Source organism: Choristoneura fumiferana, chromosome 22 (assembly GCF_025370935.1).
Source record: "Choristoneura fumiferana chromosome 22, NRCan_CFum_1, whole genome shotgun sequence".
NCBI lineage: Eukaryota > Metazoa > Arthropoda > Insecta > Lepidoptera > Tortricidae > Choristoneura > Choristoneura fumiferana.
In genome coordinates, this window is record NC_133493.1 from 3,135,335 (window position 1) to 3,161,381 (window position 26,047).

At 38.6% G+C, this 26,047-nt stretch overlaps 3 protein-coding genes across 9 annotated transcripts in view; 1 reads left to right on the top strand and 2 right to left on the bottom strand.

The window, feature by feature from the left end:
• Window positions 1-26,047, top strand: part of mim (missing-in-metastasis) — a 300,696-nt gene that overhangs the window by 159,563 nt on the left and 115,086 nt on the right. The window lies entirely within an intron of this gene.
• Window positions 150-15,036, bottom strand: LOC141440482 (phenoloxidase-activating enzyme-like). Of its 2 annotated transcripts, XM_074105006.1 has the most exons (9): window positions 14,874-15,036; window positions 8,327-8,404; window positions 6,911-7,068; window positions 6,428-6,570; window positions 6,085-6,269; window positions 5,602-5,764; window positions 3,532-3,746; window positions 2,609-2,763; window positions 150-1,023 (listed from the first exon to the last, which is right to left on the bottom strand). In XM_074105006.1, the coding sequence occupies exons 1-9, from the start codon at window positions 14,926-14,928 to the stop codon at window positions 766-768; spliced, it is 1,410 nt and encodes a 469-aa protein (XP_073961107.1). In that variant the 5' UTR covers window positions 14,929-15,036; the 3' UTR covers window positions 150-765. The 2 variants fall into 2 exon arrangements, with proteins under 2 accessions (XP_073961107.1, XP_073961108.1); XM_074105007.1 differs by lacking the exon at window positions 8,327-8,404 and having other exon boundaries at window positions 14,874-15,035.
• Window positions 18,101-21,880, bottom strand: LOC141440129 (phenoloxidase-activating factor 3-like). Its single transcript, XM_074104597.1, has 5 exons — window positions 21,853-21,880; window positions 20,628-20,790; window positions 19,382-19,581; window positions 18,761-18,900; window positions 18,101-18,352 (listed from the first exon to the last, which is right to left on the bottom strand). Exons 1-5 carry the CDS (start codon window positions 21,878-21,880, stop codon window positions 18,101-18,103), a joined length of 783 nt encoding a protein of 260 aa, XP_073960698.1.

A 26,047-nucleotide genomic window follows, 5' to 3' on the forward strand; every position in this document is an offset into this window, starting at 1 on the left:
AATCACAACTTCGGGCAGTCGGCTAAAATGCTAACCCACGCATACATGTACAAAATAAACTCTCCTATTTGTAATATCCGTAGGATTTAGGGTAATTTATTAAAAAAATAGGCACTTAGTAGCTCCATTGAATAAATGAATACTCATACTCATACTCATACTCTTTTATTGGTAATATCATTATTACATGTCATTCTGTTAAATTATTCTAATATATTCTAAGAACTAATTAATTAAAAACACAATAAAAAAACACATACGAGTTATCAATTAAGCATATTTAATCTCATCAGTTTTTTTGAGCTTAATCTATGACAGATTCTTTTCCTACTGAGATCTTACATTAACATTGCGCACACCGGAGCAAGTTACAAACAATCAGTCAATGCCATACAGGATAATGTTTCATTTAGGGTTGAGCCAGACGAGCGTAATATTTGTGAGTCGCGTATTTTCAGTCGCGTAAATATCGTTTCATACAACGTGTACAACTCATTTTAAGTCCCCGTGAGGCACAAACTGGACTTTTGTATAAAACCGGATACAGCAGAAATTACGCGACCGAAAATACGCGGCTCACAGCTCAAAAAACTTTGCCAGGATTGGCACCGAAATTGGATTGGTCTGAGATTTCCAAACGCCCGAAAATATAAAAGGCACAGGTAAATTATAGAATACGGTTTTTAACGTGTCATATTTGTTGCTATTCATCTGTATCAACGACGAAACTAAAGTGTATCATCAGAGTTGTACATAAATTCTAACTCAAGGCTGAATGTTGCTGCGAATCCAGGTAATATACTCGAACACTTTGGTGTATACGCCGGGAACGTTCTCCAAACCGCAGGGGACTGGTCCGAAGCTGACAATGCCTATGACTTCGAACCGGTTCCCGTCGCTGTACATCAATGGCCCTCCGGAGTCACCCTTGCAGGAGTCCTTGCCGACCTCGCCGCCAGCGCAGACCTGTCGTTCCCACAGCTGGAATCGTCGGTTCAGGACCGTGTAGGCGCGTTGGCAGAACTGTCGACAGAAAATATATTTAGTAACCGTAACCGAACAACGGCTAACGGGATACAACTCAAAACGGCTAACTGACAACAGGATAGTGTCTTTTATAACCGCGACATTGGCGGAATCATCGATAGTAGCTCCATCGTATTAATTGAATAAATTGAGTTTTTTTTTGACCTGGGAAAATTTTCTATCTGAATATGCATTGTAGAGCCTGCGTCGTCGTAGACATTCCGTCGAATGTATAAATCTTAAAGTAATGTTTTTGGGTGGTAAATACTATTCGTAAATTACTTGAAACGTAGGAATACACCATTTCTCGATTTAACTTCGACAAAAGTGTCAGTTCATTGACAGAAACTACCTGATAATTAACTTTACGGCCAAATCGCAAAAATAAAAACATTACTTATATTGATCTGTTTGTACGTTATTCAACTTCGCAGACCAAATTGTAAAGTTCACAAACTCGATGAGTGACATTAAGAGCTGCCGCATACTTACAATTTCAAGTTCGCCAACTAAATTGCACTGTATAACAATACAGTAGTAATTTAGTTGGATAAAATATGCGGGCTATCATTAAGTTATTGGCCTATTGGTATACAGTGCAATTTAGTTGGCCAACTTGAAATTGTAAGTCTGCGGGCTGCCTAACGTAAAACATCAGACTGAAAGAAAAAAAACCTAATTTTGCTATCTTATATCTGTGAATTAAACACTTTCGTTACAGTTTTTTTTTTTAAAGTCATACGAGTTACACTGTTTAATAGCATGCGCAATTATCTTAATTCTTGAATATCTTTTAAACAGAAGTGAACTAGTGTCTTGGAAAAGTTTACTTATTGACCTTTTCAATGTTGCTTTGAAGTTAACAAAAATAAAACCTCATATATGTGTACATACTCGTATGTGGAAAACTCTGAACTGGGTGCGTGATGCGCGGAATGCGCATAACCTTCATATGCAAGTGAAATCACTTAAAACTGTGCAAGGTTTCTGTGCAATCCATACTAATATTATAAATGCGAAAGTGTGTGTTTGTATGTTTGTCTGTCTTTCACGTCGAAACGGAGCGACGGATCGACGTGATTTTTGGCATAGAGATAGTTTATGGGCCAGAAAGTGACTTAGGCTACTTTTTATCCCGAAAAAAATGCACAGTTCCCGAGGGAACAGCGCGCGATAACCGAATTCCACGCGGGCGAAGCCGCGGGCAAAAGCTAGTGTGTTATATTCTTGGACATGAAAGACAGCATGCTCCAAATGAATCCTACTGAAGTTTGTGAGTGTGGTTTATGTGTATGTTTACTCTTTCACGCTAAAACGGCTGGACAGAATACATGAAATTTGGTATGTAGATAGCTAAACATTTGGAATAACAAAGGCTACTTTTTATTCCGATATTCGTATAGGATTAGGATAAAATCTGACGATATCGTGAGTTGCGAACAACCGGTGGATGTAAGTGGCGAGTTGTCGTTCATTGTGGCTGTGGCGTTCTAAAAGAAAGGCATTTGTTCATCAGCGAAGCTTTGTTCTTCCTGCTGATGATGATGATGATGATGGATTTTAGTCAAATCCTTCGATTTACCTCCATATTCTTGTAAGGCAAGTCTACGTGCAGTTTGACATTGCTGCTAGAGATCTTCTCGTTGACGGCGCCCCAACCCGCAGCGAACAGTTTCCCGGTCTCAGGGAAATTCCCTGTGATGTCTACGACGGGTAGACAGATGGGCCGGACGAAGTCTGAAAAGAAGCTGTTGCTCGCGAAAAGTTGTTTTTATACAGCAATACGCTAGCGTTTGACCACAATCACGCCTGGTGCTAAGCGAAGATGTGTACTAAGATGGAGCACGCTTGCCTACTAATATGGAGCACGCTTGCCTAATAAATGGTCATTCATCGTAGATTTGAAGACGGCCGGATTGTAGCGATAGGGAACATACGCATACCATAACACTCCTCGGCTGTTCGGATTCGGATTAAAGGACGAGCGAAAACGCTTTGTGCTAATTTTAGGAAGGTTGACAACATAAGGGTGAAGACCCCGACTGCTTCTAATAGACTATTTCTTAAAGGTTAAGACTTAATTATTTCTACACAGAATAAGCTTGATTTTCAAAAGAAGGATTTTACGGTTTACGATCACTTTCTTGGCACAAGATGTGAGCGCAATGTTGTGATACGATTTCATTTTATTCTCTAGTCTGTTGCAGCAAAATGGTTGAAATTAGGAGAGACTGTCATTTCTTTTACCTTTTAATTTTGCAAGTTTTATGTTACAATGCATTTTATGGAAACGATTTAGTTTACAGTCCCGGTCGTTACCACCAAAATCATCAGAGGTTTCATACAGACCAAACGCCTTGATAAACTTGCATAGGTTATCTTCTAACGTATTTCTTCGTGGCAATGCGAATCTTTAAGAAAACGACATGAACTAGCAAAGCGCACAAGACTTGCGGTGATGTAGATAGAGTGGTTATATACTTATACATATATTATTAGGCTTACCAGTATAAGGTGCAATGTGTTTCAATCTTAGCATTGCGATATCGTTCCATTTAAGCGAGTTGCGCGGATTGTAGTCTGGATGCGGGATGACCCGCTCAATTGGAATGATGACTGGGTCGACTGTGCAGTCCAATGTTCCTGGCTCACCCCCTTCGACTTCCACGCAGTCTGGACCTGAATTTGCTGTGTCGTATTCCCCCAGGCGGACATTTGATCTGGAAAGAAAATGTGGATTTTTAGGACACGGGAAGTGTTATAAGGAAAACTATCACTGGATGTTTTTAGGATTAATTCTTCTAAACTAGTTTGTGACGTTACTGTTTATCCGAGTCGATGTTAAGAATGTTCGGCAATAACATGTTATACTTTTGAGGTCATGCCAGTGAAATGGTTTTTATTATCTTAAAACAAGTTTGAATGAAAAAAAGAAAGAAAGAAAATAATCCATACTAATATTATAAATGCGAAAGTAACTCTGTCTGTCTGTCTGTCTGTCTGTTACGCTTTCACGCCTAAACCGCTGAACCGATTTTGATGAAATTTGGTACAGAGATAGAATAGACCCTGGGAAAGAACATAGGCTATTTTTTATCGCGAAAAAGAGGCTTTCAGGGGTTGAAATAGGGGATGAAATTTTATATGGTGGAAGTTCGTAGCTATCGAAGATAAAACCATGAAACTTGGCATTTAGGCACTTAATAAGAAATAATTCTATATTTGTTTGAGCTTTTTTAAAAAATCGACCTGTGAGGGGATGAAATAGGGGATGAAAGTTTATATGGAAGATCGTCATTGTCGAAGATAAATCGATGGTTCTTTATGAAACTTGGTATTTGGGCACGTGATAAGAGATAAATACATATTTGTTCGCGCGTTTTTAAAAATTCTTCCTGTGAGGGGTGAAATAGGGGATGAAACTTTATATGGAAGATCGTCATTGTCGAAGATAAATCGATGGTTTTTTATGAAACTTGGCATTGGGCTACTTATAAGAAATAAATAGATATTTGTTTAAGCGTTTTTGAAAATGATATCTGCGAGGGGATATTAGCAGAGGGGATGGTGCAGTGTTAGCAGAGCCTTTTAAGCTCATAAGCAAAATGTATGCAATGTGGGGTCATTTTAGATGGCTCATTCACATAGACAGTCAGACATGAAAAATTATGATTTTCAGATTTTTCTTATTTATTGTGCTATAAGAGCTACCTTTATGCAAAATTCCAAGTTTCTAGGACAGCCGGAAGTACCTACCCTATAACTTTTTCTGTTGAGGCAATTTGTATGGAAACACCTTTTTAACGACTGTAGCTTTTGATTGCCTTGACTTAGAGGTGTGATTTTTTCACAGCTTTCGGGACTATTGACCTGAGTTTAGGGTTTTAATTTCAACTCGATATATACCTTACTCCGCGCGTTTACGAGATAAAGGGTCTTGACAGACAGACGGACGGACGGACAGCAAAGTAATCCTACAAGGGTTCCATTTTTTCCTTTTAAGGTACGGAACCCTAAAAAACATTTGATCTAGCGCTTTTCAAATTTCGACCTATTTACTTGAAAATATGGGGATGAAAGTTCTTAAGGAATTCCAAAAAAGTTACTACGTATAAGTATATTTATCGGAAATATGTGTAGCTATGCTTAGTAAAAATGCCTTGACTTACAATAAAGGACGTAAGGTGTCAATAGTTCACTATGAAGAATTAGTCCTTTTGTGTTGGCAGGGTAGAATACACGTCGTATTGCTAAAATATGGCTACCCGCAAAATATTTATGTTTTACCAAAGAACATCGGATGGATGGATGTATGGAAGAACAAAAAAAAAATAGTTTATATTTGTAGCAATGTACTAAAATAGGTTATTTTTGGTAAACCGTAGAAGTTTCTATGTACTATTATTGGCAGAATAGGTATCCTATATAAATTAAATACTTCCCAAAATTACTATTTCAAGCGGAAGAAGTCGCGGGCAGAAGCTAGTTTATTTATAACAGCAATGACACATAATTAGTAAACACACGCGGGAACGAGGAAAATAGCCAAATTAACCAAGATTGAAATTGTCTTACGGATCTCCTGAATTGAGCACACTGCCAATCACGCAATGCCCAGCAGTCAGGACGTAGCGGCCACTGATCAGCACGCCTCCACACAACAGTTTTATCTTGCTGTCCTTCTTGTATTCTATCAGGGCCAGCCATGGATACTGGTCGATCGCTGTTGCGTTGCCCCCTGCAATCATCATGCATGGCTGTATATGTAACTATCGAGTAAGCAAGATGTGCATCTGCCGGAGTGCGGGGGTGAAATCAGAATTGAATACGAAGACAGATTTAATAGTGATGTAACAAATTGATCCGTTGTGGATTTGCAGTTACATTTAGGGGTTGTTTCACCATCCATTGATTAGTGCTAACTGACGGTTAAATGTGATGCCGTCTCTATTTGTTTTGTTCGAATAGACGGAGACGGCATCACATTTAACCGTCAGTTAACACTAATCAATGGATGGTGAAACAGCCCCTTAGAGTCGTTTTCAAGGTCATAATTACCTGTAATCCTATTGCTGGATCCATCTTGGCCACAACAATCGGTAGTAGGATCGGGCAGAGCGGCGGTCGCCACGCATTCGTCGCCGTTTCCAGGTGCGGGAGTAGGTGGAGGGTTAGGTGGAGGCGCAGGACTGGTTACCGGTGGTGGGCCGCAGTACACACTAAACGCCGCGGGCCCTTGGCATCTGACAATTGAAAGATCAGAGATGACAGCACTCGTAACGAAAACTAACACTCAGGCAAATCCTATTAAAAATATATATAAATAACTAGACTAGATCTAGTTACCTGAGTTTCTAAAACTTGAGCATACTCGGTAGATAGCATTTAAAACCCAACATACCTCAAGCTGTTCACGTAAATTTTGTACTCTTGCGTGACCCCGGGTGAACTGAGTTGGTTCTTGATGTGATCGCATTTCAATATGTCTATACATTCTCCTGCTTTGTTTTCTAGAGTGAAACGACTCGTTGTCGGACAACACACCTGGAAAAAGTGCATTTAAAGTTAGTTTTACTTTGCTTACGAATTATTGTTAACAAGCCATGACATAGGTGATATTAGAAAAAGCTGGAAAAAGATAAAATTAGTAGTATTAGAAAAAAAAATGTTGACCCCCAAACGTCACATATCTAAGGACACTTGGGTAGCTATGGTATGATACCTTAATTGTCTAAATCCGTCCAGCGGTTTGAGAGATATGCGGTAATAAAGAATATTACATGCATACATACAAGGTACGCGCGAAAAACAATACTAGCAGTCGGGTAAAAAGCCATGGTGGTCTAGTTTGATCTATGATGATGAATGGCGTAGATTAGCTAACCTTTGGTATTGCATCGTCGAATCCGCACGCAGACCTCTTTAGGAAATCTATCTCCTCTCTGGTGACACCTGGCTTATTGGCCATACCCCGCAGAGAATCACACATGATGATGCTCTTGCAGTCACCGCTCTTGCCATCGGGAGTGGTGCACGGAGACTCTGTAACAGTTGATGATGAGCTGACAGTGCTGAAATTGGTTGAATGAAAAGTGACCATTCTGTACAAAGCCCAATTTTATAGTCGGTGCTATTGTGCTACCAGATAAACCAGGTGCATTAAATCTTTCCCGCATGTACATTATGCAATCAACAAGGCAGCAGCCAGCAGTCTAGACTCCTCATGTCAAACGAACGGGTTCTGTCGAGACATTTGATGTACGAATAATAGATCAGATAAGATTCAGTTTGACATAGTATGACATCCCTGGCTGATGTGCTTGCCAGAACAATCTCCTTGCAGCAATGGAGTCTAAGACGGCAGTTACACGCTCAATTTGTCGTCAGATCCATCGTCCATTAGTCCGTGCAGGTTACACTACAATTCTCTCGTCATTCTTACACACACAATGATGTCACAATGATGGACTGAACTGACACCAGATTAAGCAATGTAACCAATGTCTAACATTTGAGGTGCAGGCAGAGGCAGTCTTGTCGTTCCACAAACGTCACTGTCATAATAATATTTTTTTTATTTTTATATTTTTTTATTAGACTGGATGGCAAACGAGCAAGTGGTTCTCCTGATGGTAAGAGATCACCACCGCCTATAAACATCTGCAGCACCAGGGGTATTGCAGTTGCGTTGCTAACCTAGAGGCCTAAGATGGGATACCTCAAGTGCCAGTAATTTAAGATTGGTTTTTTGGAATCTTTTTGTATTTTTTATTCAATTCCACCCGTAGAAATCGTCGCTGCTTAAGTGACTAAGTAAGAAACACAAGCTGAGATATGAGGTGCATAGGGAAATTCGTGTCGGTACCGTTGACCATCAGTGGTGTAGCGGTATAGCACGCGGTACAGATTACCGAGGACCTGGGTTCGATTCCCAGTGATGGTCTTATTTTTCTGTTTTTTCTGTGCATCTATATTTCAGTTTGTATTTTCAATGCCAGTAATTTCACCAGCTGTCTTACTCTCCACGCCGAAACACAACAGTGTAAGCAAATATGTACGCAGGTGCAGGTATGAATGGTCTGGTGAAATGAAACCTTCCAAAAACTCATATTTAGACGGTAATAGAGCCTGTCTTGTCGTATCGATGACATAATTGTGCTTAGTTCAAAAAGTTTTGCACATGAATGTGCACATGAGTGTGCAAATCTCTTTTCTCCTTTATCACCATTTTGCGTTTAACCATAAGAAGTGTATGTTTTATTAAAGGTGCAAATTAAGTGGGGAAAAATAAGAGGGATACCTTTAATTAAATGGATCATTTTATGCCTTATTCGATCCATGAATGTAGGTCTTTGCACCAAATGTTGGACTCTGCAAGCTGAAGTTTTAATCAAACCTTGACAGTCAATTCACATGAAAAGTTTGCCTAAGTAAAACCGCAATGTTTCTAACATGGCTTTTCCTCAATGAGTCAAGGTTCAATAAATGCATTTTAATATTGTTAGCTAACCTGTATCTACATTAATTTGGTAAAGGTCAACTTGCGAAGAGAAACATTTTAACCAGATCGTCAAACCTAAAAGTTTGATTGTGAACTGTGTTCGACTAAGTAACATTCCCTGATCAAGGAAACTCAGTGTTTCTGCAACTACCTGCGGTGGCAGTTTTTGTCGTCTCGAAGTTGAAAACACAAGTAACCTAGGGCTGGACATAAGTGACATTCATATTCATTCAGAAGCCAACGATTGACAGTTGACAAATCGTAGATAATGTTAAAGTCTGGTTATATTTGTAGGTATGCGCATATTTTATATTGACCTATCCACGTATTCATATCATTGTTGTTATGGTAGGTAGGTACCTATCTGCCTATCTATCTGTTTAAATTTGTTGTGCATGTATGTGTATTGTATGTGTTAGTTTTATGTATTCTTCATATTGCTCTAATCTACTGTAAATTGCACCACCTGCTAAAATTTATTCCTTACTCCTCTCCATTGTAAAGGTTGCATGGAAGGGATCGCTCTGAAGCGATAAGGCCGCCTATTGCTTACCTAAGAAAATCTCTATGTATATACCCGTGTTTTCTGTACTGCTTACTGTGTTGGTGTGCAATAAAGAGTTATTGTATTGTATTGTGTTGCATAAACAAAGGGCAGGTGTCATGCCGCATGCTGCATGCGGCGACCGCAAAAGTGTAAAGAATACGGTAGTGGGCTGCATTCGGCGAGGGACAGCTGCCACCGCCATAATATGGTCGCCGCAGTAGACGGACAGACTGAAGTAAAGACGATGTTCGTTCGCCGAAGTAGTTAGAAACCAATTCGGCGACCACATTAGGTGAACGACGCAGTGTGATTGCCGCTAAATTAATGCTATTCTGGTTTATCAATGATGATGGTCAAACAGCCAAATTACGCACAGTTGCAGGTGGCGTAGCGTAAATTTCCCGGCGGCAAGCCCCCTTCTCTAACTAGTAGTGGCATGATGTGAAAATTTCATGTAATTTGTCCTTTTATTTACATTGTGTCAATATTACGAATACGTATATAGAATCCTATACTTGGATAACTCTAATTAAAGTTAAAATTTTTGAAATAACCTAACCTAACCATTTATATATAATATAATAATATTCATTTATTTCAAGTAACATGACTCATAGAAAATAAAAAAAGGAAAAAAAATACACATCATAGAAACAAAGTACACTTGATTAATAGATAAATTACATTGTCACATTATATTTAAAATAAAAAAAACACTAAGGGGCTGTTCCACCATCCATTGATTAGTGTTAACTGGCGGTTAGGTGTGATGCCGTCTCTATTTATTTTGTTCGAAAAGACGAAGACGGCATCACATTTAACCGTCGTATAACGCTAATCAATGTATGGTGAAACAGCCCCTTAATTTATTAAAAATTATTAACATGTCAACAGAATTATTTACAATTTGACATTATACTAAGTATTATAATTTGACATTGAAAATTTGTACACCTACATGTAGGTTGAATATGCTGTACCAATATTTGTATTTTAAGACCGTGTATAACCGCATTCAAATCGGTCCACCCGTTTAAGGGCTACGCTGCCACAGACAGACACACAGATAGACACACACACAGGCACACATAGCGGTCAAACTTATAACACCCCTCTTTTTGTGTCGGAGCATGTTCTTTAGACTTTGGTCGGGGTTTAAAAATAATATTATGTATTAATGCGCCCTGGGTTCACGGTGGATAGCAGGCCGCTTCCAATCCAACTGGCGGTCTATAGGGGAGGCCTATGTCTAACAGTGTAGACGTCCTACGGCTACGGCTGATACGATGATGACTATTATTGTTTTGAACTGTTTATTATGTGGTATAATTATGCCTGTTTAATCACGAATAATATAGTAATTGTATATTTTTATTCAAAGCTCTTAATTTCCTTTCCTCGTAATCCAGCTATCGAAAAAAATTATAAATACCGTAAATATATAGAAGAAAATTAAATATGCACATATGTGACTGGATTCGCACCAAAATTAATAATTAGGTACCTTGTAAATTAAGTTAACCGCTTTAATTAACTACACATTTATACTTTAGGGAAAACCGAACGCAGCGATAGGTCAAAACATGGTTGCGATTTATGCAGGGTTCTCAACTATGCTGTATTTAGATACAAGTCGTACAGTTTAATACTCTGTTATAAATAAATATCTGTCTTTTTCCAACGTTTAAAGTAGGAGCGGGATAGTTATCTTTAAGGCGGCCACCTGTGCAAAACTTAACGAACCCAACTTTTTGTATCAGTGGCTCTGACACCCGAATCCCCACCGGGTTATCTAAAAATATAAATTATTTACGTGACGTCAGTCATGATAAGTATGCGTTGTGTAAAGGTTGTGTACACTAACTTTGAAGAGTCGCAACCGATAACATACCGACCTGGGCCTTCTCTTAAGCCTGGTTTAGACCTACAAGAAAATTCGTGTAAGTTGCATTACATTGCGAGACCGTAAAGCCAACGAGTTTTTAGTAATCAATCGAGCGCCGCAATGTAATGCAACTTGCACAATTTTTCTTGTAGGTCTAAAGTGTCCTTTACTTTTTAATTTTCTAACATAAATTTTCACTTCATGCCACTGATACGTATTATGAAGTTTATTCGCGGTATATTACGGAATTACATCTGACGAGCTAAAGCTCAAAGTAAACTGTCTCCGCGAGGCGTTCATTGATTAGTGATACGAAAACAGGAAGATTGCTAAAGTGAATAACTTTATTTATTTCAATGCAGTTGTTCTTAGCAACCCTGGTCTGAGCCGTCCCGTCATGTTTTAGCTTATCGGTCATGGAAATTAACATAACTTGTTCCTTTTTCCGCATAGTATTTATCATGTTAATATAGTACGAGTAGGTACGTATAACAGATAAAATAGCGTGCTGGTTAAATATTACCTACTGGCCGATAGTTACTCGATCTGATTTTAAAACCAAGTTAAGATCTCGTACAATATCACTAATGTTTGTTGTGGGAATTAGACATGGGTAATCTCGACTCCAACAAGGGATCTGATTCACTAAATCCAGCTCCGGTATCGGTACCGAATCCGCTTATCAACTCCGACTCCTTTATTGACTCCGGTTCTTTCGGGCGTTTTATTAGTTTGTCTATGGCCGATCCGGCTCGGTTCGGTACCGAGGTACTGAAGTACCCATTCGTCCTAATGACAATTTTGAATCTGTGAGTCACTTCGGGTATACTTACTACTGGCGAACCGGCTCCGTGGAGCGGCTCTGAAATTGGTATCATGCTATCCCTCTTCCTTTCTTAATAAATGCTATTATAGGTAGGGTGAGCGGGAAGGCACATATCCGATCCGATCCGACCCGACGTGATTGAACGAAAGTCGCTCAATCCAATAAGGTTGGTCGGAGTTAGTAACTCCTCGGAGTCGATGATTTGAAAGGAGTCATGAGGGATTCGGATCCACTTGAGGATCTGACTCTTTTGAATCTTCAGATCCGGATTTACCTATCTCTAGTGGGAATGTGGTACAACTTGGGGATCTTCAAAATACGAGCCTAGGTACTCTACCTTTTCTCAAAGCGCCGGCATCGCATCCATACTCGTAATTCAACTTATGTTATGGGCGGCTGTGATTGCTTTCCATCAGCTTTTCATTCAACGTAATACGAAGAAATGAATTTCGACCTAAACCTTTTTGATTAAAGCTTAAAACGCTTTTTAAATTTCTTCAACAATAGATATCCTTACACCTGCATTACGGTAGCTTATCTTTATGGCTCTTTACTCTAACGCTGCCGGACTGACTTTATCTAGCTAGCTACTTAAAAATAATATGAATTTGCGTTTTCTATCAGATAATACATCTGATCTGGAGTATATATAGCGTACTGTTTCTTGGACCGTTCGACAGTACGTAGCATACTTCAAATCCCTTTCCGATTGAATGTGTCCTTTTTCTTAGAACCGGTGCGTTATGTCAAAAACCGAAAGTTTTGGCTGCCAAAGAAAACATGGATGGCAAATATAAAGCGATTCCTAATTTGACCAGTACACGAATCTGAGTACAAAGAAATTATCTTCCTACCCGCGTTAGCTTAATTCTTTATAAAATGCCACAGAAAACTATCAATTTCAACTACGAAATTGGTAGTTTTTTGTGGCATTTCATAATAACATGGGTAGGAAGATAAATATTTTTTTTGCACTCAGATTCGTGTACTGGTCAAATTAGGAACCGCTTTGTATTTGCCATGTATTCTTTGGCAGCCAAAACTTTCGCTATTGAGATAACGCACCGGTTCTAAGAAAACGGACACATACAATCGGAAGGGGATTTGATGCATGCTACTATCAAACGGTGCAAGAAACAGCAAACTGTGTATATATACTCCAGATCAGATGTAAATCTGATAGAAAACGCCAAAGTATCTAGAGAGTTATGTAATTTAATCAAAATAAACAAAACAGGTTTTTGATTCCAAGCCAAGCTACATTCAATTTAATTTTTACCCCCCACGCAAAAAGAGGGGTGTTATAAGTTTGACCGCTCTATGTGTGTCTGGCTGGGTGTGTGTTTGTCTGTGGCACCGTAGCTGTTAAACGGGTGGACCGATTTGAATGCGGTTTTATTTTATTTCAAAGCAGGTTTACTAGCGATGGTTCTTAGACATGTTTTATCAAAATCGGTTCAGCCTTTTTGGAGATATTGATCTTTGAAATGACAATGTCGGAGTTTTTCAACTTTTTGTTGGTTAGGTTATTACTTAACTTGTTTCATATTAATTTACTTACGGATACTAACACATATCCAAGAAAGCATTTTGTAAATACAAAACAAGAAAAGTAAGTTGAATAAATTATGCTGTTAATATGCGCCGACTAAAAACTTTCACAATAATTCAAGCAAAGATTTGAAATACTAAGAAAAATAATAATTTTAAACTTCAAGACACGATTATTGTATCGTAGCATAGAATAGCGTTAGCTAAATTAACACGAATAACATTGCAAACGCCGAATGCAAAAATAAATAAACAACGAAAATACAGGGTAATGGTACAGTGCGCTTTAACAATTACCCTTTTTAACGCGAATAACGTTGCAACGAGTCATTACAAAAAGTGTCTAGATATTTTATGACCCGAATAAAAAAAATAAAGGGGTTTTTATTTATTTACAGGAAAGTGGCTAAAAATAAGGGTCAAAAATTCACACTATTTTGTAGGTAATTTAATTATCTATCTTATAATATACAATACATATATATCGGCAACTACAATTGTCAGTTATCTTTGTTAAAGTTGTTTTATTTTTACCTGTAAAGTTGATGTTTTTCGATTACACGTTTATTCGTTTGGGCCATCGATAAATAAATAAAAAAATGAAATATACATTTCAGGTCAAGTAACCATTAAGCTTTTGGATTCCGAAGGCAAGCTCACGTCTGCCGCCCCCAAAGTTAGCTCACACGCACTCATGTATATAAACATGAAACTTGCCTAAAAAACACTGTTTGCCCTAAACGAGAGATGCCGATGAAGCTGAAGGATATCACTAGATGAGCTAGTAAATAGAGTAGGTATTTACAAAAAAAGTTTAATAATTATAATGCTGCCTTTATTGTTATTTTGTTGTGTGCCTAGGTTTTTCCTGCGACATCCTTAAAGTGTTTCAATGAGGAAATATCAACTCGAACGGTCAAGGAGGGTCATAAATAAAAATAACTAAGATTACGCACGCCTTCTGTCCGTCCGTCCAATGTGTTGGCCTGTGCTTCTTTGAAATATTATTTTAGAATCGTAATAAGGTTGAGATTTTTGATTGTTGTAAAACTTGCAGGCAATGGTAGGAAGTGGGTATTTGTTGAGGATGAAATTGGTTGCATTACAAGTATCTTGCTGTGCCACTTTGAAATTTGCCTACAGCAGTACAATCTTGGAACATACTGACTGACTGATTTATGTAAAATAATGCACGTAACTGCGCAGAATGTTTATGTACATTTTTATCTTATCCGCGGAACGACAAAGAGTCTTACAATTTACCCTGCTGTTAAATAATGAAGGTCCGGTTGTATGACAAGGCAAATTACCAGGGCTCATAACATTTTGCGCTTTGATACTTTACTATATTTATTTTTACGGGTTATTTTATATTTACACATTGTGTACGTATTACACAAACATCTGAACCTAATGATTTCAACAGAACTTAACATGGGTACGTTCAAAATAATATCAATACCGTTAATATTACTTATTGCGTTAATCAAAAACAAAAACATAGTATTTGGTCAAATCTGCATGAAATGGAACTTACGGCCACGCACAAGACATAGGTAAGTCAGAGCGGGGATCAACCACTTAGCTGCCATATTCACTGAGTCACTATTCACATACTTTTATGTAGAAAATATATATATGATCTATCCACACCCGCCGCGTTCGCTTCGAGCGATATCCGTAAGATGTCTAACCTAAGAATCAATTCAACTCGAGTGAGGTGTTTTTTCAATTGACGCGAGTTTCTACAAAGTCATTAGTGATTTTACTTTGCGTTACGTTTGCTACTTTAAGTGTACGCGGCAAGGTTGACTATTGAACAGATGTCATAGTTCAGTGGCTAGGTAGACAGTAGGTCGGATCAGGAAAAAGTAGCTTTGGCGGTAGCTCGTAATTATGGGAATGTTAATTAACAATAATTAATTGTGCGGTTAGTTAATGTGTAATTGTGATTTTATTTTGGGTTGATATTTAACAAGACCGCGCAATACTTCAAATGAAGTTTGAAATAATTCATTTTAAATATAGACGCGAAATAAAACCTGTACTATTTATAAATGAAATGCATTGTCGCGGCTTGGCTTTCGCGGGATTTTCGAAAAAATATTTATTAGTGCACCTCTATTATCGTCAAGGAGTTGCCAAATTTTAAGCCTCTAGTTCTAGTAGTTTAGGTTGTGCGTTGTCTGTCAATCATTCAGTACGTTACTCTTTTATATGTCATTATCATCATCATCAAATGAGTCGCCCACTGATGTCGGACGTCCACTGTTGGACATCCCGCAAGACATAGGCCTCCCCCAATAGATCTTCAGTTGCTTCGGTTGGAGGCGGCTTGCATCCATCTTAAACCTGCGGCTTTAAAGTCATCCGTCCATCTCGTTGGTGGACGTCCTACGGCTACGCTTGCCGATCCGCGGTCTCCATTCGAGAACTTTTCGGCCCTAACGGCGATCTGTTCTCCGTGTTATATGGCCTGCCCATTGCCAGAACAACGAGCTAATTCGCTTGTATAATGTATCTACTATTTTTGATTTCCGTTAACTTTAAGGGGACAATCTACAGGTCGAATGAAGTTAATTTATCTAAGAAACTAGTGGCCTAACTCTTACTCTTTAAAGGATAATCAAGATTTAAGATAATTAATTATAAGCACTAAAACGGCGTAAAGGTCCTTAATTTATGTAATTTTTTCTAAGTCCATAACTAATTCGTTTATAATTCAAACATATTTAGCAAAAGAATGTTAAACATGTGGATATTTTTGATGACGTCTCTATTATAGGTCACGTCAATGCCACTTGTCTAGTTTGTTTATTTTACAATTTAACTATTAGACACCAATACCTGTGAAACTATTATATGCGTGAAAAAAGAATATTTATTCTCGAAAAAAAAAATTTTTTTTAGTTATCGAAAAGTGAATTACTTATCAGGTAATTCATATCAATGAACCAAACCGCGACAAGCGTGGTGGCCGAGTGGTTTGTCCTATGGCCTCTCAAGCAGAGGATCGTGGGTTCAAACCCCAGCTGGCACCTCTGAGTTTTTCGAAATGCATGTGCGGAATTACATTTGAAATTTACCACAAGCTTTACCGCGAAGGAAAACATTGTGAGGAAAGCTGCACATACCTGCGGAGCAATTCAATAGCGTGTGTGAAGTTCCCAATCCGCACTGGGCCCGCGTGGGAACTACTGCCCAAGCTCTCTCATCTGAGAGGAGGCCTGTGCCCATCAGTGGGACGTATATAGGCTGCGATGATGATGATGAACCGAACCGTCTGCCGAAGTTAGCGGATATAAAAAAAATACGGTGCATATTTTTGTAAACGTTGGTATGAAATCCGTCGTGCGCGAGTCTGATTTGATTATTAGCACTTGATTGATATTTCTCTAAAAATGCACAGGTAGTCTGCTGTCGCTTTATCTACTATTCGCACCGCTAACCGGTCAAACTGGTCACCTCATCTCGGACTCCTCACCTGACCATCACCTTAAGACAAATAAGTGAACGGGACGTTGATATGGAGACCGTGTAGCGCCATCTCTATTTTACAAATTTATTTGTTGCAATAATTACATGTGTCGTTGTCGTGTGTTGTTACTGGTTTTATTGAGAGCTTTTTTTTTTTTACTTTTTTTTTAACGTGCATTCTTTGTATGCTTGCTAAGGCGAAATCTTGCAAGAGGAATTTTAACGACTTATCTTAACACTAAAAAAATGTTATTAATAAGAAAAATACAACCGAATTGATAGCGTCCTCCTTTTTTGTAGTCGGTTAAAAATTAATTACTTATAAAATAATAAAAGTACCTAACGAGAACATTTTGTTTTAAATGTCATGTTGGTAAATGGTCATTATAGCACGAAGTGTATCGTGTTGCTATTAGTAAATCAACGAGAAAAGAAAGGAAATCTTTTGGCGGTTTAGGACCACAATGAGGAATGACCACTTGTTAAAATGACCAAAACGCATCTGGTTTTGAAAATACAATTTATATATTGTAATTGTCGGAGAAAGTTGTTCAGGAATCAAACAGACAATTCTAAGATATACTTTATTGTACTTAATTTATTACAGGTTAGCCTTTGCAGGCAATTAATGTTTCAGCAACATTGAAATAAAAATAAATTATTACCTATTAACACTTATAGTGTGTAAATGCAGCTCTTCCACCTCCACACTACAAGAGCACACACAAATCCAACTATCGCCATCACCATACTGTACTGACTCGTTTCGAACTAAACCAGAGTGCATCCTCAGAGTAACACAACCATTCACCATAGTACCAGATGCTAGATGTTAGTGTGTTCTTTGTTCATTGCGCAGCCGAGAAGCTGGCCACACATTGATTCTGATGCCTTACCAGCACACGCAATGAACAGAGAAAACGTTCGCCACGCCGCTGCCCGCTGGCGTTCAGCTCACAGCCAGAAGTATCTTAATTTAATTCCAATTAATATTAATTTATTTCACTTAACTTCAGGTACAAATATACTATATAAATTGAGACTCTAAAATCTATCTAAAGGTCCGGCGACAGTACAATAATCTGGTAGTGGAATTCCGGTGGTCCGGCCCGACCAAGATCGTCTCCGCACCGCACTGATTTGGAACTACGTAGTTAAGATGACAAGACAATGCAAGTACAGTCAATGAAAACATTATTTTTCAATATCACACCTATGCGATGTCGCACAAATATCGAGAACTTATCAAAGATGGTCGTAGTTTCTATACCGTAGACAACGTCGTTATTATTCATGCATATGGATCCTTAACCAAACAAGATAATCGGTCACATGAGTGTAAATACCAGGTTTTCCTGTAAGGCAAAATCTTAGACCTATACTGACGATTCCAAGGAGCTCATAGCGTTTCTCTGTGTAGCGCATTAGAGGTCCCCCGGAGTCACCATTACAAGTGGATTTTCCGATCTCGCCTCCTGCGCAGATCCGACCGAAGGACAGGTGCAGTCGAGGGTACTCCGAGTAGTCCGATTGGCAAATCTGGAATGAAAGCGAGAGTTTTAATGACCTAAAACAATTATTTGCTCACCCGCGATATTATATGATATGATGCCTATGCAACAAAAAACGTAAGTTCATGCCGCTTGCCACCTCCAGACCTCCACAATGTAAGAAAACACACGAACCCAACTATCACCACAAACGTTCACCGTGCTACCAGATGTTTAAAGATCTGGTTGAGTTCGAAATCTGAACTAAACAAACATTGAAATTTGACATTGTTAATAATGTAATTCCCCAAGTACCAACTTTATTTTTCTTAAACAAACTACCCACAAAAAATTAATAATCTTTAGACGTTTAAACTATGCTTTGTTAATGTGCTGTTTAACGAATCACAAATCTATCTATCTAATTTACGCCCAGGTACAGGTACTGAATACTTACGCGCAGATCAACGTAAGGAACCATCACTTGCATTTTAACCGGGCTTGCGTAGCCGCTCTCAGTGGCGCCCCACCCCGCTACGTACAGATTACTTGGAACAGTCGCACTGGGCGACGGCAGGCAGATAGGTTTGATGAAGTCTGCAAATAAAAGTTACACTAACTAAGCCGTGTGTCCACCAGAGATGTGCGAGGTAGCTGAGTGGCACTAGCAGCACTAGTGGTTTGATTGCTTAGTAGCGACATCTCTTGTCTGGGTGACCGGTTAGTTCCGAAAGAATGTGACGTCTCTCGACGAAACATAGATGTCGCTAGTGCTGCTGCTTAAGTAGCATACTTAGTAGAAATAAGAAACCTGAGATATGTATGCATAGGAAAAAATCGTGTCTAGATTCCTGTCCAGCAGTGGTTTAGGGGTTATAATAGCACGCAGCATGGATTGCTGAGGACCTGGGTTCGATTCCCAGTGCTGCTCTCTTTTTCTGGTTTTTTGTGCAACCATGTCTCAGTTTGATATTTTCGATATTGTTTCACGGGATACCCGTAAAAGTAACAAATTTTAAGTTGAAATAAGAGACTCCAAAAAACCAATCATAAATATTTTTAAATCTCAGATGCTTACCATTGAAGTTCACTGTCCTGTTGAGACGCACTAATGCGATATCGTTTTCGAAAGTCCTAGAGTTATACAAGGCATGTATTCTGATGCTCTGTATCGGTATGCTCTCATTGCCTTCATTACAATATGGCACCGCATACTCGTACCATGTATCGCAGTCAATGTTGGTCCTTGTGTCGTGTTCACCAAGACGAACGCTCTCTCTGTGAAATTTAAAGCTCTTGTCCAATTGCTCTTAGAAAGAAAACATTACAAAGTTAGGTTACTGCAGAGGCCTTATTGCTTGATGTTACAGTCACATTTATCATCTTTTAGAGAAATCCCATTCATATTATAAATGCGAAAGTTTGTAAGTCAGTTTATTTGTTACCTCTTCACGCATAAACCTCTGAGCCGGTGTAGATGAAATACGGTATACCGATAGTTTAAGTGCCGGGGAAGGCAACAGCTAGTACAATCATGATAGTCTATGCGTTAGACATTGTCTAAAGCCCAACACACACGGGCGATGGGTGCGGCTCGTGCGCGGGCCCGCGACGGGCGTATTTACATGGCTGTATATGGACGCACGACCCGGGTGTAGTTAATGTACGACTTGTTAATACACGCTCAAATAATGCACGGCCTGATAATCCGTTCTTATGTACATTTGTTTATTGTATACACCGAATATTAATAAATTTGGTAGAAAATAATTTAATTTGGTCCGGGTTCGCGGTTCACGGTTCACTGTGTTCTAATCTATTGTTATTCGAATCGATTGGATTCGGATTGTCACGTCGTACATTATCACTACGTACATTACAGCGCGCAATATTATGTACGGAATGATAATTGGAAGCAATAATGCTTCGGATTATCACGTCGAATTTATTGCGCGTACATTCCGAGTTGTAATTATTGGTTCCCCACGACCCGACCCGCGCTCGCCGTCCTGTCGGTGTGATGGCGCTCAGCTCAGCTCATATGCGCCATGTAAATACGCCCAGGGCTACTACGAAACTCGAAACTCGAAGTTCGTGTCGTGCGGTCCCTCTGACACTTATACTATTTAATACGAGAGCGAGAGGGACGGTACGATACGAACTTCGAGTTTCGAGTTTCGTAGTAGCCCTGCAGTCACGGGTCCGCACACAACCCGCGCTTGTCGTCTGTGTGTGTTGGGCTTAAATGTTTGACGTTTCCTCAACTTTATGTGCGTTGTGTTGGTAAATAAATATTCTGCCAAATGAAAAGATGATCAACTTACGGAGGGTTTGTTATACTTTCATGCACGCAATGTGCCGCTGTCAGAACGTATCTGCCACTGATGAGCGAACCGCCGCATTTCGTGACTATAGTACCGGCTTTGGTGTGTCGATATTCGAGAAGTGCAAGCCACGGGTACTGGTCGATTTCAGTTTCGTCACCACCTGTGAATTGAGTGGGATTCATTAAATCAGTAATATGGAGATGCATAACATTTTTTTCTGTATTGCCATACTCGTACTCGTATATAGTGAGACTAACAGATAGCCCATTGGTTAGAGAACCTGACTATCAATCAAGCTTGAGGCACAGCTTGAGGTTCGATACCCGGTCGGGGCAGATATTTATATGAAAAATACGAATGTTTGTTCTCGAGTCCTGGGTGTTTATATAGTATGTAGCTATATATTTAAGCGGCTTCGCTCGCGTTAAATTTGGGGTAACATCACATTTTTCGTGTTTTGATTGATTTTTCGGAGGATCACGTGGAAATACAAATACATACAGACGTTGTTTTAGACAGATGGTGCAAATTATGGAATTCAAAAATCAGCCTACATATACGTAATTAATCATAATTCATAACAACTTTAAAACCCTGTTTTGCTGATCCAGGGGTGGAATTTTAGAAAACGTTAAAGTACTACGCGTTTCTGTTTCCCGCGACTTCATACACAATATAGGATTAAATCCCGAGAAATTGTAAAGTTCCGCGGGACGTGAATTACTATTATGATCTATTTTTTTCTTTTATTGTCTATGAGAGACCATTGTAGCTTTCTATTACTGAAAGACTTTTTAAAATGTGCCCGAATTGAATTCATTTATTAAAAAAAAGGAGTCAATCAGTGATAGTGTAGCTTTTTATTGGTAAAATAATTATTTAAATCAGCTCATTCGTTTCAGAGAACCCAACAGACAAAGAAACAAACAAAGTTGAGTGTTCTAAAAATCTTCCCTAGTGCACTGTATTAGGTACTTTATATCCATCTTTGCCAAATTTCACACTATAGCATGCTGAACGGTTCTGTTGCTTGAAGATGGGCGGTTGAGTTCGAAACTTGTCAGTACAATGTGGTGGTGGTGGTGATAGATGGATTTGTGTGATTTGTGTGTGTCCTTACAGAGTGGAGGTGGAGGGATTGCATGAACACATTTCATGCATAAAAGTAGCATCATAAAGGTCGCGGGTGAGCAAAGTAATTGTGTCAGTTCGTTGAACGTACATGTAAAATTTCGAATCTGTGCTATCATATCTGCCCTTGAGGAATTCCGTCATCAGCAGACGACCCTGGCTGCAGCATCAGGTGGTGTATATATCATATAAACGCATTGTCATTGAAATTTAACAATTATGTAATAGTGCATTGTGTCTTAAGGGCGGTAAATAAGGAATTACGAACGAGAGTCTATTAGAAGCCCGAAGTCGAAGACTGAGGGCTTTAATGAGTCGATGTTCGTAATTCTAGTACCGCCCGTGCGACATACAATGTTTTTCATCACATTTGTAAGTTAAATTTTATATTTGTAAAAGAAAAAATATAATTGTTCCAAATATTGGCGATACCTTAGGCTGTGCTCTTGGCAACGTCGCCCTCTACCTCCCTCCCCCTCCCTCGGCATGCGCCGCAACGTGCGTGTGCATGTGGTGGTCCATGTAGTCCTGCAGCAGCGCGCGCAGCGCCATCAGTACGGGCACTGACTCATTGACCGACCTTGGGCTTCATGACAACAAAATTTGTACGCGCAATGACTCATTTACCGACCACGGGTTTCATGTCAAGCACATTAAGGTCGAGGATTTTAATTGGGGGTTGCAACAAGGTAGCCTGCATGTAACGAACTGTTTACGAGCAAGTGTGATGAAAAAGTTTTTGTGTGTGCTATCAACTTTTGAGGAGTTCCCTTCTACGGAGACGATCTTGGCCAGCTGAGCAGGATGTCACTGCTAAATTATTGTATTGTTACCAAATTAAGTACATCAGTTTGCCAAATCTCCAGTCCCTAATTTTATTAGTTTACCTTGTGCGTTTTCTGATCCAGTTGGTATATAAAATCCTCTTTATTAGTGTTATCCCGTGGGATTTTCTAAAAATCTTTAAAACTGTTTTTACCTGTTAGTATTACCTACATGCATGCCAAATTTGAAGTTTCTAATAATTATAGTTACGGAAATAGGGCCACTTTGAAGTGAAAATATAAATCCCATTTATTTCCTATCCCGTGGGAATTTCGAAAATCCTTCTTAGTGCGCGTTTATCGTGATCACACGTGATCGTGATTAAGGAACATATATTCCAAATTTCAAGTTTCTAGGCCCAGCGGTTTGGGCTGTGCGTTGATCTATAAGTCAGTCAGTCAGTCATTTGTTCTTTTTATATATATAGATTATATATTGAATATATTTATATTATATAGAGTATTTAAAAATGTACTATCTATTTAAGTGTTTAGCCTTTGCCAAGAGGTACCCCTACCCATAACAGAAGCTTTGCTTACACGGGTCTGGGCTAGATCAATTGGTGAATGTGAGCCGTGATAGAAGTATTAGGTTTTAATTTATGAAGTATTTATAGTGCCTTGTGGGAACCTATTAATTTCCAAATGGATGCGAAACGCTGTAGGTAGTATTACTTTCTGGTTTCTCGACCTTTTGCACCTCGGAGTTTCGAGAATCCTAGGCTAATTCTCGAGTTGAATCGGGTTCTACGAGTCTTTTATAAGGAAACTAATAAAAACCATGAATGAAATATTTTTGAATCTGTGGACGTTTTGTATTGCACATAATCATTATTTTTTCGTATTTTTCCCCGACTTCCCGGAGGAAGGTTATTTTTTTTCGAGCGTAGTATGTATGCATGTCCATTTCTTTGGTCCTCGCTGTAACCTAAACGGCTGGGCTGATTTTAGCATATGAGGAGCAGTTATGACGAATGTAATTACATTCGTCATAACTGACGGAGTGACATAATTATTTCAGGTGTTCACGAATAAATATGTCGGAGAAATTAAAAATAATATATTGTATTGTAACAATGTGGGTATCAAATGAAACTAATTTTGCTGATTCTAATTAAAAAAAAACCTATTTAAATTACATCCACGACGGGTACATCAAAAATCATGACTGAAATCGAAATTCATATTGAAGTCTGTTCTAAGTATATGTATAAGTAGGTATACTTTTAATCAATCATTTTTACAGAAATAGCAAAAAAGTATGAAATAAAACGAAAAAATTAAAAAAATCAAATCCCAAATCTAATTCATTTCGTGACCAGCTCAAATTTTTTAGTAATGAGCCCCAACTTGTTTAACTGTGGCGCATTGGTATTTTAGGCACGAGCGCCCTCTATCTGGTATAGCTTGGATTGCTCGAAACAGATGCAAAGTCGTGCTCCTACTACAGTCTCCTACTGGTAGGAGCACGAAACACAATATTATACTAATTCTCCTACTAGTAGGAGCATGAATACCTATATGTACTGATTTTCCTACTGAAAACCAGATGTATGGAATAGTATCATTTAGTCTAAAAAAACTAAAAACAGGGTGGTTCTAAGAAGCAATAGGTCATGCAGCCTATCAGTATAACGCAAAAGTATTCTGAAATGTAAAATTTAGCAATATGCGGAATAAATTATGAACAGATAGAGATGAACCTGAAATAGGATTTATATTCTCAGAGTATGTAACCAATGTTCAACCGATCAATGACATGACATTGGTCTAAAGAAATTGTAAACTTGGTACAACTGTCATTATAAGAAATTGACAATTTAGAAAGTGGTTCATTGTTCGAATTGGTCTCTGGTCACAGTGAGAAGTGGTCAATTTAGTGAGAAGACGTTATGACAATCAATCATCATCATCATGATCATCTCAGCAGTAGGACGATCACTGTTGGACAGAGGCTCCAACCATACCTCCAGTTGCTTCGTTGGCAGCGGCCCCCACCGTGGACCCACGGCTTTTACCCAAATCATCCGTCCATCTCGTTGGTGGACGTCCTACGCTGCGCTTGCCGATCCGCGGTCTCCACTCGAGTACTTTTCGGCCCCAACGGCAATCCTATACTTTGCGGAGGTTCATAATATCAATGAACTGAATCAATTGCTTCGCTCACCCGTGACTTTATAATAGCTACGTTTATGCATGAAATGTGTGTTCATACAGTTCCTCCACCTGCACACTGTCGGAATACGCACAAATCATACAAACACATCTATCACACCACCACACTACACTGATGCGTTTCGAATTCGACCAGATCTCATCTTTTAGAGCAACACAAACGTTCACTAAATAGATTTAGAAATAGTAAAAGATATAAAGATATTATTATAAAGGTCGCGGATGAGCAAAGTAAATATTTCAGTTCACCTATAGGTACAAAAATATATATGTAGTACTTACTGTACAGTCACCACCATAAGCGTGAAAGCTGTCTAGGTGCTGAAAAATATCTGAACATGATTATATATTTATTGTGCATTACGTAAATGCGTGTTCCGGATTTTTTTAAATGTTTAGACAGCTCCGCTATGTGTTGTGGCGTCAGTGCGAATATATCACGAAATAGAAGTATGCAAATCACGTAAACGATATTTTGAGCATGAAAGAATAAAACAAAGATAATTAAAACATTTTTAATAATAAGGGAGAACTATTTTTACAACGTCTCACAATTACCCTTACCTACCTCACATAAAGTAGAGGCAGCATCCAAAATAGATCTTGTATACTTAGCGTAGTTCTTAGCAGCAGTAAAAAAAAAAAAACAAAGTAGTTGAGATGGCTGTTCTACTTTTGTCATTTATAATTCCTATATCATATACCTAATTAAGATTGAGAAGTGAGTGAGAAAAACTGCAATCCCCTAACTTTAGGGCCTAAAGAAATTAAGTCTTTGAAAATAATGTCTATTGTCTGCCGCAGTGTGGATGCCGTCGCTCGATCGTCAAAATCCTGGGTTTTACAGCTAATAATTAATTAACTTAATTTTTTACTATCTTTTACACAGTAAGAGTTTAGGCTACTAGTGTCTTGAGAAATTAACTTCGTTTGACTACAGTGCCCCTCAAAGTTAACAATCAAAAATAACACGGTGTATAATAATCTTCATAGTGCAGACATTTTATAGATTATAGTTTTTTACCAGTGTCTAGGTATGCTTCATCATAATCAGTCGTAAGTCTATTCTTGGTAAAAAGTTGTTATCATTTATTTTACTTATAACAATTTAATAGATTTCTTAAAAAAAAAAAAATAATTATATTCACGATTTGATACCTACATGTTGTCTTTAGTGGTTATACGGATATTTTTGTGACAACCTATATATTCCTCAATTTAATCCGCAAGACCTTGTAAAATCAAAAAACATTGAAAAGTCCATAAATAATCAAATCATAATATGGG